The sequence below is a fragment of the Topomyia yanbarensis genome, chromosome 2 (genome assembly GCF_030247195.1).
Source record: "Topomyia yanbarensis strain Yona2022 chromosome 2, ASM3024719v1, whole genome shotgun sequence".
Taxonomy (NCBI): domain Eukaryota; kingdom Metazoa; phylum Arthropoda; class Insecta; order Diptera; family Culicidae; genus Topomyia; species Topomyia yanbarensis.
The window spans coordinates 328,238,391-328,256,434 of NC_080671.1; the positions used below are offsets into that span (position 1 = coordinate 328,238,391).

The following is an 18,044-nucleotide window of genomic DNA, read 5'->3' on the forward strand; positions in this document are numbered from 1 at the left end:
CAATGTCCCCATTTTGTCAGCCTAAAATACACCATGAGACTGATAAAAATGGATCTTTATTGTATGTATTATTCACTGTTTTTCACATTAATAGGTACATTTCATTTTTGGGGATTTCTTATTGAATCGAGCTACAACATTTGTTTGTTTTTATTTGTTCTTTGGCATTAGGATTAGCGATAATAATTCAAATCAAGGATACTACTGGGAAGTCACCTTTAGAAAAAGTCGATGTCGAAGTAAAATTTGGAACTATGCACGCATGCACTTCAAAGATAGCGTGATATCCGGAGCTGCGATTTCATTTCAACCCTTTTTTTGTGAAAATGGCGATACTTACAAATGTAAACATAAGGCTTTTTTCATACATGCGCATGAGGGCTTTGAAACGCAACCAATTAACCTAAAAATTTGGATTCTACGATAATGCTTTCTTAAACTACAGCAAAAAATACAGGGCGAAACTGTATTTTAGTTTGTTTATTTAAAGTTTCGCCCTCCACGCTCCATGCAAACAAACAGGGCGATACTTTTTTTGCTAGCAGTTTAGAAGCGAAACTGCCATTTTCGTATTTTTTAGGATTATCAAGCTGATACCAGCTGTAAATAGTAACAATGATCGCTATTGAAAAAACCCGGACGAAATCGGTGGTGTAGAACGGTAGTTATTGTAAAAAACGTAAGAACGATACTTCAATGCTGATAGGTGGGACCGAAAAGGTGAACAATCGCCAAAGGGGCGATACTATCATTTTGTAAATTTCAATAGCAAAAACAAATTTTAATTTAATAATTTCAAATACTTTATGAAGTTTTGGGTTTCGATCACTGAATCATGCAATCTAGGATATAAGAAACACAATAGTTTTTAAATAGGAAATAAAAGTCTGGAAATATTCACTGTTGATTTTCTTTGAATGGTGTCCTTTAGGATAATTCAGTTTTCCCACCACAATTTAGATATTTTATTACAGAGCATTAACAATAATTCGTAGCTATGTCTATTTTATGGGCCATTTTTTCGCTTCCCATTCATTTGATTTGAGATTTCTAGCGCTGATGTTGTCCTATGCTGATTTGAGCGATTCTCTGAGCCCTGCCACTTTCCCATGTAGTATGTGCATTCAAAAACATCGCGAAGCATCAAGTTCTAAATGTTCTCAAACGATATAATATCCGAAGAGAGTGATAAGAGTTATAAGAAATGTCTCATCACACAGTTAGGTGGATTAAACACGTTTTTTAGAATTTATTCGCCTTGCATTGGCTAGTGATAATAGTACATTGAAGCCCGCCTAAGATGCAGCTGTAGAATATAGAAGTGGGTGGATACGGGTATTTTACTCGACACTTGACCCGAACCCGTACCTATAGGACTTCAAAGAATATTTATTCCGGATACAAGTCGGATCGGGTTTTTTGAATCATTTTACACTTACCCGAATGTTTTAAATGTTTGTAAATATCAGAATGGGCTAGGTTATCCTCGCAGACCAATTTTAAAATATGCACAATTTTCCCATTTTCACATACAAAACGTCGTCTTATAGGTGAGACGTGAGAGTGTATCGAGTTAACTGGACTATTCATAGATTTTGAAAAAGGCGTCAATCATTTGGAATTTTTTTTGTGGAAAAATTTAGTTGTACAGTGTATGGAGAAAACATTTATCACATATTGTGAAGTTTTGTCGAGCATTTCGAAGTATTTTGTAGTAAATTTTCTTTCTTATGTTTTCTGGTAATTTTGATTGATTTTCTTTTCGAATAGTAAGTCTCACGTTATATTTCAGAAAGACGACAGTAACACATTTTAGCAACCATGTAAACGTTTTCTGCTTCGGTTTGTCACTCATTTATATTTTCGTGCAAGTAACGATATTATATATTTATCATATAAATATAAACTGCTCACAATTTCTATTACAGAGGTTTTAACCTTTGGGTTATTCGCCTCTTTTTTCGAGTTAGAAAAATATCTCTTAGAAAAATATCCAACCCTATGGGCTGGGCTGGGAATCGAACCGAGATGAGCTGCGTAGAAAGCAATCGATTTACCAACTGCGATACCCTTAATTTGCAGAAAATTTAGCGCAAAAAACAAGCGGGATTGCTAAGGTAACGTTTTAGATTAATGTGTATTCTTTTCACGAAATACCGATCCGCGGCTAAATAATGAGCGAAATAATTTGGTTTATAAAAATCTTCTAAGCTCTTTTGAAGATATAATATTGGTTTTCATTCTGCTACTTTGATAATAGCAGAATAGAAGGTAGAGTGATTGCTGTTTAATGAGTTTGTGGTGTTTCTTATCTTGTTTGAAATTTAGTCTAAAGGGAAATATATAAATATAAGATCTAAGATAAATATTAGAACAACTTCCCTATGATCAGTTAAAGATCGGATTTCCAGAAATACAGTTTTCTAAGCCTAGATTTTAACGGCTCTTATTTCACGCGATGATCGTTTTACTGAAATTCCCCGTTCGAATTAACCCTTTCATACCCAACTTTTTTTCTAGCGCATATCAGGCCTCAAACCTGTTTTGCCGTAGGTCATGAAATTCATGAAACTCCAAAAACTTGTTTTAATCAAGATATGTTTTTTCTTACGCAATGCTACTAGATTATTATGTAATTAGCAAACCTTCTGAACTTTTACCTTGTGTTACTCACTGCAATATACAAATAATAATAGAATATTTACAATAGTCCAATTGCATGGAAAAGATAGTCGAAGGTAGTCTAAATTGATAGGTTTTATCAGATTTTAATAATACTGCGAGACAACGAAGTTGTACAAAAATTTCAATTTTCACCGCTAACCGAAACTGTCGCTGGTAGCGTTACTCCAACGGAATCCAATCAAACTAATTGCAATAACTTCAGTTCTACTGATGTGATAATAACTGTCACTGTGAGTGCTCTTAGGAAAGGTAATAACCCCAGTTATCAGCCTTCCTTTTTAGTGTACAAATATTGTCGAAAGTAAAAATTATAGCTATTTAGAAACGCTGGTGTTTATAAACAACAGGGGCATGAAGAGGTTAATAGTTCCTAGCACCCGATGCAGGTTCAACAATCGCTGTTTATTTGTTGCCATACCATAATATACCAGCTGATGTAAGTACAAGAAGCAGGAAGAATCGAACTACTTGTATTCCCAAGTGATGCCCTTGTTCGGCACACTGAACTTGAATTCGTCGGAGAGCGAAAGCCACCCCTTTGTCCTTGTGCGCGAGAACAACAAGAAGATGCAGTTCGCTATCTGATTTGTGGGTTAGTGATAATACATACTGACTTGTTTGTTTGGCTTGAACTTGAACTTGACGTTGAGGTAGTTTTTGCGTTTCCAGAATATTTTTGCTTTAAATTATCCTCGCACAAAATTATTCTTGCATATAACAGACAAAAATCGTGAAACTAAATGGCACAAACACTCTGTTGAAGAAATGTAATATTTAGCTAGCGAGGATTTTGCAGTTCTTAAATTAGATTTTTCGTGATCACAATGACCTACATTAGCGCAGAGCGAGACGTAAATCTCATTCACTCTGTTGCATACCAAAGTGCAGAATAATCGCTGAATAGAAAAAATCTAAAAAAAATTCAAAATGATGTTTGCGACTTTAGAAACGTTTTTAAAAACAATTAGCGCAAATTGAAAGGTACCGTAAATAAACCTTCCATATATTGCAAACGACGATGTTTAAAAATAGTTTTGATTTTATTGTAGGTATTTAACGTATAACCGTTAAGTTTCTTCCATTTGACATTTTTCGAATACATGACAAAATCCAATCACTTTCACCTTTCACTTTCATTCCAATAGGGAGTAGTCACCGCAAATTGTGATGAGATTTACTTGGTCAACAACGGCGACCAAAATTTGGCAATAAAAAAAAGAACAACTGCTTTACAATGTAGGTAACGTATGCATATGGGGTCAACGTACTGCAATCGTCGACACTTTCACTTTCGCAGTATTACCGCTATCTGTTTGAAGGGACAGTATGAGTGGCTCGTCCGACTGAATTAGCTGGGAATTTGAGCATACAGCAGAACCGGTTGTCGTTTTGTTTTGAATCTCGAAATTAGCAATTTTCATCACTTGAGCTGTTATGACATGGTGATGTTATGTTTTATCGTCCATAGTCCACTAGATGGTCTACTCACTACTCAGGCTATGTTGTAATACGAGTTTTTTTTTTTGGCGATGACCAAGTTTGATTGGGTAATAAATAAGTGGATGCAGATAGTTTGTCGGTTAATTTCATCGGAAGCAAAATGCTCATGATTTTAATTATATTCGAACAGAGAGCGTGTGTCATATAATTGAGAGACCATTAATAAAAATCTCATAGAACGAACCTACTTCATAAAACCAGCTCCAAATATATTGGAATATGAATTTCGAATATATTTAAATCACAAGCGTAAACAGCGGACTGAGATTCTTAAGCATAAGAATCGCTTAAAAGGCGCACACCCGATAAAGTCGGCAAGAATGAACCACTAATATAAAACCCGGTTAAAAATGAACAATTCGTTCACTAGAAAAGCATTATATCGTTACATTCAAAATCAATAGTCGGCTATGTTTTTGCACGCTTTTTTCGAGAATTGTCCTACTGGAGCTGTTTAGATAAGGTCTCGAAAGGGCTCCTCGTCAGAATCAGTCGCTACAACTGCAGACGAGACGGGAAATGTCATGCACTAAAACACTTGCTTAAGGCCAATTGCAGCGGGCCGTTACTCTGAATGTGATTTTCATTGAACGTTTTAGATATGTGCGGGCGTAGGGACTTCTCGATCGCGTGTATTATCGCGAAAGCCTCGAGCATTTGTACGTTAGCGTGTTCGATCGTTTGGGCGTTTGTATGTCGCGTGTGCTAACGAGTATATAACGTCGCCTGAATAAATTTTATTTTATAACCGTGAGGCCTTTCGCTTATTCGCGTGTTTTTGGACCGGTTCATGATCACGCGAACATAGACGTTTGAAACACGAATAGATCACTGTTTCAAATATTTTTCATTAGTAGGTGGTACGAATGACAGTATAAAAAACCATGTGTCACATAAGTAATAAACAATAACAAAATCTTTTCAACAATATTTTGAACAGTGTTCTAGATTTATGTTTGACAAATCCCAATTATCCAACGGATTGTCATTTTGAAACAAATTTACCTCACAGCATTGCGAACAGCTTTGCATTAGCTTCCCCCCATTGGCGATTTGCGGTAAAACCAAAATTAGTCATGCAACACCTATGATTCAGCTCATGAACTGGCAAAGTGATACAGTTTGCTTTTTTCACCCGCAAGTGAGTCGTAGCTTACAATAAAAGCTTCATTTTCTTCTCGGAAAAAGCTTACCTTTGCCAAAATATGAATGAAACGAGTAAGAAATTTAATTTTATTTGCAATTATTCTGAAATTACAGCCATTTGCAACTAATTGGCTCATACATTTCTTCGAAATGTAATCGGGGTATTATTGTGGTTATAAAAAATCGTTCCATAAAGTTCCAACTCGAAACCGAGACCCAATCAGTACCAATGTCAAACTCCTTCATATTTTGGACTACGTAGGAGATTCAGTGAAGACTATCAGAGAGAAGGATCGGCTCACAGTCTATAGAGAACAATTGCGCAATGAGTGTAGTCAAAAAAGCCTATCTATCGAGTACAATTGAAATCCATCTTTGATACCTCTGCAGCAAAGTTGGATTCTAATTTGGTTCGATAGGTAGACTTTTTTCGGCTTCACTTTCTGCACACTCTTTGCGTACTTTTATACTAAGGCCTTTGGATCGGCTGTGTATGATACAAAGCTGACACTTTTCTATTAACCGGATATATTCGTTCCTCGTGTGATCTGGAGAGTTTCCTGAATATACAGCTTAGGATGAACGGGAAATGATGTTGCGGCGGCTACGGGGCTCAACAAATTACATTTCGGAACAGCACACATATAGTTCTGCGAATAATATTAGAAACCGCTATGTTTTACACCCTTTTCGCAAGAGGTTTACTCGTAATCTTATAAAATGATGGTTTTTCTTCATTTTCATAAAAAATTATCGACAAATTGATCGATGATTTGGAGTTTAAAAGTTATTTTTACCAATGTTTACAGAAAATATATTCACTATGACAGAACAGAATCAAATCAGCAACACTTTGCTTCCAGCGCTATCTGTTAGCGGTTTCAACGTAGAATCGCCAATACTTCCCCTCACAAAACCTTCATGCTCGTTTGACTGCACTTTTTGACACTTCGCGAGCCTGTGTATAAAGTGTCTATTAGGTTCTTTACTGAAACAGTTAACCTCTCTATTCTTGACAGTTCGATTGTACTGTTTACATGGACTTAGAACAATTTGTGGATGACTAGATTCGCTCGAAGCAAATCGTAAAGAATTTTTCAAAGTCCATGTAAACAGTACAAGCGAACTGTCAAAAATTAACACTTAGTTCATTTGTGACGTTACCGTAAAGTATTCAATAGTAAACACGCGTACACTCGTGAGTGTTTGAGGAAATGAACTATTCCTTCTTCGAGAGTTCATTTTTGACAGTTCGCTTGTACTGTTTACATGGACTTTGCGATTCGAGCGCATCTAGTCACTCACACAAAAAGTCCATGTAAACAGTACTAGTGAACTGTCAAGAAAAGTGAGGTTAACTGTATCAGGAAAGAACTTAATGGAACATTACACGATGACGACATCGAAGGAAAAAATGATAGTTCAGCGAGCTTATTTACAAGGTGTTAGCATTTAGAAGCAATTCAAACCGAGTTCATCGCACTATGGTAGAATAAAACAAATTTTAACTCCATGCAAACAAGCTCAAGTAATGACTATATTTTCCTATAAATATAGCAACACTGCCAAACATCATTTCACTGTCCCTGCAGTAACATTTCCTATGGTGCAAGTTGCCAGAATCAACAAATCAGCAGCTGTAGGATTCTGACGCAAAATTGGAACAAAAACGATTGTCCCCAAATTGTCATGTCTGGTCTTACGGCCTATTTTTTCACAGGATGAAAACCAGTTTTCGCTGAAAACCAGTTTTCGGGTTATACGAAACCCAATTTGTTTATTTTAAAAATAGCGAATGCAATGGATTCGACCGTTTTATCGGTGAAAAAGCCGATGAAAAACATAGACATATTAGTTTGATCGGTTATTACATCAAATTGTGGCAACCAAATTACCATCAAACAGACAAGATTTGGCAGTATTTTTCTACAACATTTGCGTTTTGTGAAACTATCCGCCAAAGAAAGTGCAAGACTAATGATTGATGTTGCTTCAATATTTTGGCAGCATGCGCGTATACGAACTCGCGAATTTTTTAAATGGGCTGGTAAGCTTCTCAAAATGTCCGAAGATTGGAACTCATTCAACAAAGTGAAGGTGGAGAAATTGGCAGCTGGAACAAAGAAAAAATTAAAGGGTTGTGTACAGGACACGACCACGGTGACATTAAAAATGTAGCTTTTTTCAAGAGCGTGCAAATGAATTTTATCTATCACACATATCGACTCACGTTCTTGTTCACTCGCCTGTTTTCATATGTTACAATTTGCTATATACCCTCCCCATCAAAACATAATTTATTGAAGGTCTTTTAACGGTAATCTATTAATTAATTAAGTATCTCACTAGGTGATTGGCATTATTTGGCTGATCCATCTAGTAAAAATAGGCTGGTCTGTCCAGAAAATATATTCAAAAGAAAAGTTCCATATTGAGAGCTGTGATGAGGAAGCCCACGCCCGCCAACGGAAATATACAGATTCTCCATTTTCCATTAAAATTTTCAATAATGTACTAATGAACTTAAGTAAACAATCTTAAGTTTAAGTATTTCTTGATCGATTAGTGGTGGAAAAAATGAAATTATTTGATAAATTACATTGTTATGCAACGTTCGCACTACCAGTTAAAACGGGTTTTTATGCTATCTTGGTGACATTTTTCTTGTTGCTAATTATTAAAACGTGTTATAACTCTGTAGTGTAAACATTGTATTATTAAACCAATTCTACAGCGTTTTATGTTATATAGGTGTTTTATGTGGTAATAGGACTGACATAATTATATCTTCAGTACAGCGGTTTATTTCATAATTTAAAATTTAAATTAGTATACCCAACCGTTCTATTTGTTGTATACTTTAAAACGCAATTAGAACTGTGTTTTAAATACATAGGGTAGGACAGATATTCTGACTGGATAAACTGGGAAAACAATTTTAAGTCCAGTAACGCTTAAGACATGGCTCGAATTTTAATCGAAAAAGAACACCCGCTTCAACTGATGCTGGGACGGTAAGTTCTGTTTTAAAATTTTCCGTTGTGTGCAGTACGAAACAAAAGTGTTTGAAATTAGAAAACAAAAAGTTCTGCTGGGAATGTGATTGTTTCCGATGCAATTACATTCAGATTTTTCACGCAGGGGATACAGGCCGTGTAAATGAAAACCGCGTAAATTAAAAAAAACGCGTTAATGAAAACCGCGTAAATTTCAAAATCCGCGTAAAAAAAACCTGAGTGTACTCTCCTATATAAAATACTACGCTGCTGAACAGTGCAATAACTACAGAAGCACGTTGTCAGATGCCTTACTGATAAAAAACATTTAACCGAAATATGAAACATGAAAACCAATAGGCTCTTTACCCTACGCAGCTACAAAGCGCCGTAAACATGGATTAACAAGTTACAACGCACACGCATGCATAAAAATAAATATATTTTTCTCAAACGCAACACTCTTAAGGGACCATTCATAAATTACGTAACGCAAAAATTGCCCAAAATTGACCCCCCTCCCCCTATGTAACAAATTGTCACAAATTTTTCCATCCCCCCCTCCCCTGTTACGTAACAAATTCCAAGAACATTTTTTTTTCTTCGATGAAAACATGTTACGTAACAATCTAGTTAACACCCCCTCCCCCCTATGTCACAACTTGTCGTACCCCCTCCCCCCCTAAAAGCGTTACGTAATTTATGAATGGTCCCTAAGCAGCACACACCGTATTGAATTAAATCCAAACCACCCCGCCCACCCACTTTCAAATCATTCTGTGACGCCGTGCTGGTACCCGAAAAATCCGCACACGGCCACCGCTGCCGAAAATGCATAGCGTCTACCGCTTATTGTAGTGCCCAGACGCTGCAGCCATGATCTTACCCGTTCGACATAAGAACAAAAACTGATTCAAACGGGTACGCGTCACCTCTATTTATAAGCTAACCGTATATGGTTTAGTCACTTAGGTACGCCCGGAGACGATGTTGCTCGTATGAGATAAGAGCAACAACTGATTTAAACGGACATTCTATTTATGACTTTTCGTGTTTCATTGAGCAACTAAGCTGCCCTCTCTTGACGACTGTGTTTGAGAAATCTGTCTCACGAATGGTAATTTTCCCGTTTTTCGTGAACTTTTTAATTTTACCAATTTCCAAAAGTCTACTTTTATTGGGGAGATATTAAATTATTACCAATATTTAAGTTAGGTGTTTCTGAATCGGTTGGTGTATGTATGATTAAAATCCATCTAGTAATATCGGAGTTATAAGCGTGCAAACCTTACATAGTTTCGTTACATGGGAGGTAGTTTAGATTTTAGAATGACACCTAGCCCCAGATAGTGGAGTAAGACATTTTTAATGTCAAAATTTGATGTTTTCATGGACGAGCTAGATGATCTTTTTGATATCACGTTTGCTAGCGCACTTACCACAATGAGGAACAAATGGGATAAAGATTTTTTGTAAAAACAACGACAGAAAGGACGGTTGGATGTTGATATGAAACTAGCATCCAAAGAAGGAAAATCGGAATGGATTTATAAGTGCTAAAACGTTCACTTAGTCACCGGGGTGTGATCATGCTTGCGAGATGGTGGGCGTAAGTGTGCGTGGATGATCGCGAAGGATTCGAGCGTTTGTATGTTAACATTTTTGTTGCGTGTGCTAGCGTGTATGTAACTTCGCGTGTATTAATTATTTCCAATAACCGCGTGGCCATTCGCATGTTCTTGAATGATCGCGCGCGGAACGTGAATGAATATGAGCGTCACTTTTTTATTGGTTCAACTGCTGGCATGAGTTTAAGCTGCTAGGATCGAGGGTAGATACTTCCGGACGTGACCAATTCATGATCGCGCGAGCGGTGGGTTAATGCTTGAGACCGCATTTGTAAATTTATAGGTGATAAAACGTTCACCGAATTTTCGGGGTGTTTTAATGTTGGTGAGATCGCGGGCGTGGGTATATGTGGATGATTTCAATTGCATGTTCTCTTTTGTGTTATCACGAAGGGCACGAGAGTTTGTACGTTTGGAATGGAAGATTGTATGTGTATATGAGAGAATATGCAATTGAATATGTTAGCATGAATCTAATTCAAAATATAGTAATAAAAGGAAACATAACATGCCGAATAACTAAAAAATGCAAAGAGAATAATTAGATGTGTATAAATGACCAATATTTTTTTTGTGTACATGACTAGTGGAAAAACAAACGAATAGAAATACAACAAAAATATACTAATGAAGCAAAAGAAAATAACACATGTTACATGCAATCAAACTATTTGAACTCGGCTAAATACCAGCAAATGATATTTATTTACCATAAACGACAATTGCATTCTGTTAGAACTTTATCTGACCGGAAATGGATGATTCACGCGCGTCGGTAAATTAATCGTACCTTAATTTATCCAATTCGATCTTCCCAAATGAATCGAATCGAATGTTCGAATTGAACACCAGAGAACAGTGACCATCACTCCATATTCCATATCCATAATTGCGCTCGAGATAATAAATTACCCACGTATCTAATATATATTGCAGCTCTGCATCAATTCCCTGACCCAGCTGTCCAAAATACTCAGACGAATACATACATAGATAGACATACTACTAGCACATAACAATTGTACACTAGTACTAAAAACTACAATTATTACTACACTAACACTAATAGACTTCTACTTTTACATTTCTTTAATTAGTCTATGCACGATGACGAAGCCGACCGATAAATCGACACACCATGACCCCCACTGCGAGCCGTGCTTTTAAATTTTGCGCTGTCGGACCCTATTAAGCGAAATTTATACTAAATAATCGGAAAAAGTTATGAAGCTATATCTAGGGACTAATGAAAAATATTTTAAGAGCTTCGGTTTGTTAAAAAGAAAGAAAAATAAAATGTATATGGCGGATGAAGAGAATGTAGGTCAAAGGGGAGGGAGGGGAGGTTGATGTTGAAAGAGATGGTGTAAGGGGAGGCTGATGGAGTGTGCAACACCCAACCGCATATTAAACCCACCATTTGAGATTTGGTTTATGAAAATCGGTTCAATCATCACCGAGTAATCGATGTGACTAATTCCGGAATACGCCCAGAACCCGAAAATTCCGGAACTGTCGATAGTGGACATTATATTCAAAGAATCTTTGATTGGCCATCAGTGATCAAGTCTTGTAAATAGAAATGATGTTATCTAGACTTGCAAATAGAAATGGATTTTGAAGTATTACGATTGTACCGATTTATATGGGAAATTCCTATGTGGTCGCAATAAACAACCTGTAACTCCGGAACCATACGAAGATACGAATGAAATTCAATAACAATCCATGGGAGTATTGTATCTTTCATTTGAAACCAAGTTTATAAAAATCGGTCAAGAATTCCCTAAGAAAAAGGTGTGAGATTAACTTACGAATTTGGAAAGTATCTGGTGGCATCAAGAACCGTCATAGGTGGCCAATGTGGTCAAAGCTGCTTAGAATGATCATTAGTGATCTAGACCCGCAAATCCGAGTTATTTTGCACCCTTTTTGATATGTATTACACCATTTGGACATCATGGTGTTACCATTTTATATGGGAATTTGCTGGATGACCGCACTCTTCAACCCGTAACTCCGGAACCGGAAGTCCGATCGACAAAAATTCAATAGCAGCTTATGGGAGCGTTATACCTTTCATTTGAAATCAAGTTTGAGCGATTCGGTTCAGCCATCTCTGTGAAAAGTGAGTGAGATTTGAAAACACACACACACATACACACACATACAGACATTTGTCAATTTCGACGAACTGAGTCGAATGGTATATGAGACTCGGCCCTCCGGGCCTCGGTTAAAAAGTCGGTTTTCAGAGTGATTGCATATCCTTTCTTTATGAGAAAGGCAAAAACATAAAAAGGCCCATAAGCTCTCTCGGTCTTCTCGATGCACCCCTACCGAGGCGTAATGCAATAACCATCTTAAAGATATTGTTTGTCAGAGGTTCTTTGAATCTGATGCAGAAGATATGATTGATGATGTTAGTAATACCGTCAAACCCATCAACCTAGGGAAGGGACGAATAAGAAATGTAGTTGTATATAAAAATAAAATTTCAATTTGGTATTATTCTATAATTTCAAAATACATTTTTATAATATGTACATGGTATCTAGATCGATAAAAAACCAAAAACTAATGAGTCGAGCCCGAAACCCGGACCCGACCATCTCTATACAACAATTGCGCTGACAGTAGTTTAAATCGTCAGAAATTCGTTCAGTATAGTGGGTTGCCTTGGTGACTCACTACAGAACTCAGAGCGTTTATCCCGACAGTCAACCCCGACATGCGCGCTTTGAGATTTATTTCTGGGCTGGCGTAAATGATTCACTCTCGGTCGAAGCATTCCATTATACGTATACCGTATCGGTTAGATGGGGGCGTTGGACGGCGACAACGATAATGACGACGACACAGTGCCATGAATGATTCCAAAGCCCTCGACGCTTCCGACAGTCAGAATGAATGGGAACAGAGTAATTCTATAGTGCAGTTCTACAGTGGAGAAAACACGTGACTACGATGTTCGACTGGAGACGTTGAAAGTATGCACATTCAAAATATAACGATGCTGTTTTGATGGTATCACAAAGCGGCAATTTGATTAGGCTGTGGGCTGGGTCTCTGAACAATACAATTAATTGTTCCGGTTCCTTTGGTTGTACCTACTTGCAATCAAGTTTTGTTTTATACATTCGTATGTTTTATATGTACTAGTCGAATTGATGGCATCATGCCTCCTAATCTTCCTCTACATTTTTTTTTTCTATATAATAATGTTAAGAAATGAATCAGCCAAATAAAATGAACTTATTCTTTCCCCATCTACCAGAAATCAACACCACCCTTGGAGTAAAATGCTTCCGCTGTACGGTGGCACCCCCCAATCGGTATGCCAACAACACGAAAACGCAACTATGCTCCAGATTCGACCATTCCGATTACTATACCGTCGACTGTCCTTGGTCAACGATGTGCGTGAAGCGGGTCTTCAAACTTCAGCTGCTGAAAGCCGAACAGGAAACCATCAGCCGTGACTGCGCCCAGCAGAAAAATACTGAGCAGGTACGTGCTGGGTGGCACTTCATTATTTTATGACTACATAGTGACACTGAAGGGCGTGCCCAGCCAAAAGAAAAATCGTTATTTATTAGAAATATCACGTGCATAAAATGTTTGCTTTTATTTGTTCACCATTTTTGCTTTAGATCTATAAAAATGGAAACTGGACCAAGGAGCATCACATAGAGGAACCGTACCAGGAGGGTTGTCAAACGATTGATGATTCGACCTACTGCTTCTGCCGGGGGTCATTGTGCAATTCGGCGACCAAGGTCGAGAAAAACAGCTATCACACAGACGTTATGGCCGTCATATTTTTGTTCAATGTCTTGAAGTACATACGAAACATAGACTACTGAAGTAGGTGCCTTGCGTTTAGGGAAGGACGAACAAAAAGTTATTTAGTTAGTTATTTTATTTCAATTGTTTTAAAATGCAACTGTAATTTCATTATCAGCGCAGTTGAAATGAATGACGATGTTCCATGAAATTCTAGTGAACAATTTTCAGAATTGTTGAACAGACGCTTATTTCTTTGAATCCTTTCGGAATATTTATAAAATCAGCACCGTAGAATATAATATTAAATGACTGACTAAAATCAAATCAGGAACGCAAGATGGTATCTGCTGTTATCCTTTAGAAATGTTATTTTTTCTCAAACAAGTTGTTGTGATATTTAAATGTAGCGGTACGGAAGTAGTAATTTATCAGTTAAATTTTATTCATCCGAAAATCCTAATAGTTGTTTCAAACTATAAGGTTGACTACACGCGCGATTTAGATTTTGGCAAAGGGTTGTTACAGTAATTATTGAGAAATTCCACGAAGATCAGTCCGAAAATTTGTAAAATTATGACATGATCATCTTAGATTCCTACATGTAGCATTTTCGAAAAAAAAGTTCGATTGCCGTATTTTATACAACAAAACTATCTGAGAACAGGGAATGAATACGTTTGCACGAAAAATATATACACTGAAAAAAAACCCTAAAGAGAAAAGAAGCATTTTGAATGTGATTGCATGACGGAGAACCTACCGGTAAGAAAGTTTTTCTAACGATAACTTTATACATGTTTTTAAATTTCATACTAATTGACATACAAAAATACAATTCGAAGTATCATTTTAAATCAAAATGCATTCAACAAAAATCTTTCAAAATACGATAGTTTTCGAGATAGTTGGAATTTTGCTCCAACAAAAACAATTATTTCGTGTAATTATGCCCTTTTTAAAAGTTATAGCTTTTCCCCATCATAAATGTCAACAACCTAATGTTCATAATTTTAAATACGCAAAAGAATTTTTTTAAGTATATTTGGATCATGGATAACCTTTAAATAAAAAGTTGTCCTAACAACAACTTTTGACATATTATTATAGTTCATACTATATCCAGTCAAAAATACAATTTTCGTTTTAAATGTGATTCTGAACACCATTACAAAATCAAAATGCTCATAACAATTTTTTTTTCTGAAATTGTGTTTTAACAACACAATTATTAAGTCCTTTTCATAAGTTAAAATACAGTTGGTTTAGAATAATTTTAGAATTTTTTGACTTTTATCTAACGCAGATCCTAGGGAATGTCGTAGAAAAGATGTACTGTGAAGAATGGAGTGAAAGACCGTCAGTAGAGCAGTCGTGGAGACACCAATGAAGCTGCATAGAAAATGGAGAAGAAATCAACTAATTAGTGATAAAAGCAGACAGTTAAAATCGATCCACCTTACCGGTCTCCATATGGAGCAGGCTAGATCCATCTCCGGAAATAACTCGTATAGTTCTAGTTAGTGCAGTGGGTCGTCGATGCTTCAGTGCACTGGACGCCACATTTCACTCGGAATTGCCAGAAAAAGCACAATTGGTCTCCCCATACAGTAATACTTAGCTAGACGTAAGATGCAAAGAGCCCGCACCGAGGATGCAAGAGAGAACCGCCGTGAAGTGTTTCGAGCTGTGAAATTGGCCCCTAACAAGGCCATTAAAAACAGCAAGAGAGCGTGTTTCGACAACCTGTGTTAGAGTGCCAACGCGAATCCGTGAGGTGACGCCTACAAAATCGTGATGGCCAAGACCAAAGGGGGCTCTCCATCCCCAGAACGGTCTCCGGACCGGTTGGCGACGATTTTCGAAGTACTCTTCCCGATTTTCGAAGTACTCGGCGCGGCCGAAATGGTGACTCCGGTGACTCGCAGTGGCTAATTCCCTAGCAATGAACAAAGCTCCAGGGTCGGATGGAGTTCTAAATAGAGCTCTTAAGGCAGCGATAATAGCGAACCCGAACATGTTCAGGCTAGCTATGCAGAGATGCCTTGACGAGTGCCGCTTCCCCGATAGAAAAGGCAGAAATTAGTGTTGTTGCCGAAGCCCGGGAAGCCGCCAGGTGTCCCATCGGCGTACAGACCATACTGTCTGATCGACACGACTGGCAAATTGCTTGAGAGAATCATCCTCAACAGGCTAACCCCGTACTCAGAATGTACGGCCAAACTGGCTGTCAAGAAACCAGTTTGACTTTCGGAAGGGTAAGTCCACGGTGGACGCTATCAACTCAGTGATAAAGACTGCCGAGATAGCGATCCAACGAAAAAGGCGAGGCATTCGATACTGTGTGTTAGTGACGCTTGGCGTGAAGAACGCATTCAACAGCGCAAGCTGGGATGCCATCGCGCTCTCGTTACACCGGCTTAGCCTACCGGTGGGTCTGTACCGGATCCGGGAAAGTTACTTCCAGAACCGCGTACTGCTATACGAGACCGATGCCGGTCAGAAAAGGGTTCCTATTACCGCCGGAGTCCCGTAGGGCTCGATACTAGGCTCGGTGTTATGGAACCTCATGAGGTTCTGAGACTGAAGTTCCCTCCTGTGGTCAAGATCGTCAGCTTTGCCGACGACGTAACCTTGGAGGTCTATGGGGAGTCAATCCCTAAGGTAGAACTAACCGCAGAACACGCGATCAACACGGTGGAGGAATGGATGAGCGCCTGGAGCTCGCTCAGCATAAGACGGAGGTAGTTATCGTCAACAACCGCAAGTCGGCACAACATGCAGTTATCCATGTGGGAGAAGTCGTGATCACCTCACAGAGTCGGAAGTCTCACGGAGTCTGAAGTCTCTCGGAGTCATCATAGACGACAAGCTGACCTTCGGCAGCCATTTCGACTATACATGCAAGAGAGCGTCGACTGCTGTTGCGGCATTATCGAGAATGATGTCCAACAGCTCAAAGGTGTGCGCCAGTAGAAGTAGGCTAGTGGCAGGCGTTGCCGTAACTATCCTCAGGTACGGCGGCCCGTCATGGTCAAGAGCACTGAGGGTAACCAGTTACCTACAGAAACTGGAGAGCACCTACCGCGTGATGTGCCTCAGAGTGATATCTGCTTACCGCACGGTATCACACGATGCATCCTGCGTGATAGCGAGCATGATGCCAGTCGGGCTGGTCATCCGGGAAGATGAGGAATGCTTCGAGCTACGTGGAAATAGAGGAGCCCGCGAGCGCACCAGGGTGGCTTCGGTCGCCAGATGGCAGCGTGAGTGGGATAACTCCTCGAAAGGTAGGTGGACCCACCGGCTGATACCTAAAATATCGTACTGGGTGGGCAGACACCATGGGGAAGTTCACTTCCATCTGACACAATTCCTGTCAGGCCATGACTGCTTCCGACAGTACCTCCACAGGTTCGGGTACGCGGAGGTCCCGTCTGCCCTGACTGCCCAGGTGTCGACGAAACTGCCGAACACATACTGTTCGTATGTCCTCGTTTCGACGTCGAAAGAAGAGCAATGCTTGACGTCTGCGGCTGGGACACAACCTCTGATACCCTTATTCAGCGGATGTGTCAAGCGGTGGAGAAGTGGAACGCAGTCTCGACTGCAACCAACCAGCTTGCCTACAGGCTACATGGAATCTGGCGCACCGAGCAACAGACGACGGGCACGACTGACTAGTGATTGGTTAGTTGGAGCGAAAAAGGCCGAGCGCAGAAAAGTGAGCGAATGGTCTGTTCATGCTGAGGCAGATTTGACGCAGCGACTGGCAACCGCGTAAGGGGTACATCCAGCCACCCCGAAGCAAGGCAGAAGAGTGAGTGTATAGGTGTATATGTGGACTGCCTCATGCCAAGATGGAAGGGTCGTAGCATAGTATGTTGGGACTTAGCTATTGATACCTCTTGGCGTGGCAGAGGAGTGAAGGGTGAGCATCCAAGTCAGCCTCACATGGTATGTTAAAGGTGAGCACAAAAGTAAGCCTTGCAAGATACTCGTAATCCTCGCATGGCGTGATAGAGGTGAGCATAAAAGTAAGCCTCATGTGGAGTGTTAGAGAGTGAATCAGGGTGTGATAGAGCGAGCACCCAAGTAAGCCTCCTACAGGATGTATGAACGCGTGAGCGAGAGTGAGTGAGTACATCAAGTACAGCCATCCCCCCCAGAAGTAATACCGAGACGTAGTCCCTGGGGGGAACAATGGCGGTGCCCAATGGAGTTTAGTCGTTATTACCTAGTCATGATGTCAGCATGAGAGCCCGACACTCCAGTACACCCCGTGTGCTTGGCATCTGCTAAT

The 18,044-nt window shown here is 39.1% G+C and overlaps 2 protein-coding genes across 2 annotated transcripts in view; one reads left to right on the top strand and one right to left on the bottom strand.

Annotated features, from left to right (window-relative positions):
* LOC131683846 (uncharacterized) overlaps positions 1-14,168 on the top strand; it is a 38,128-nt gene extending 23,960 nt beyond the window's left edge. The window contains exons 2-3 of the mRNA XM_058966199.1: positions 13,233-13,465; positions 13,609-14,168. Of these exons, the coding sequence (XP_058822182.1) occupies positions 13,233-13,465; positions 13,609-13,821 (446 nt within the window). The 3' untranslated portion in view covers positions 13,822-14,168. The remainder of the gene's footprint in view (positions 1-13,232; positions 13,466-13,608) is intronic.
* LOC131683839 (rabankyrin-5) overlaps positions 1-18,044 on the bottom strand; it is a 99,068-nt gene that overhangs the window by 52,946 nt on the left and 28,078 nt on the right. The window lies entirely within an intron of this gene.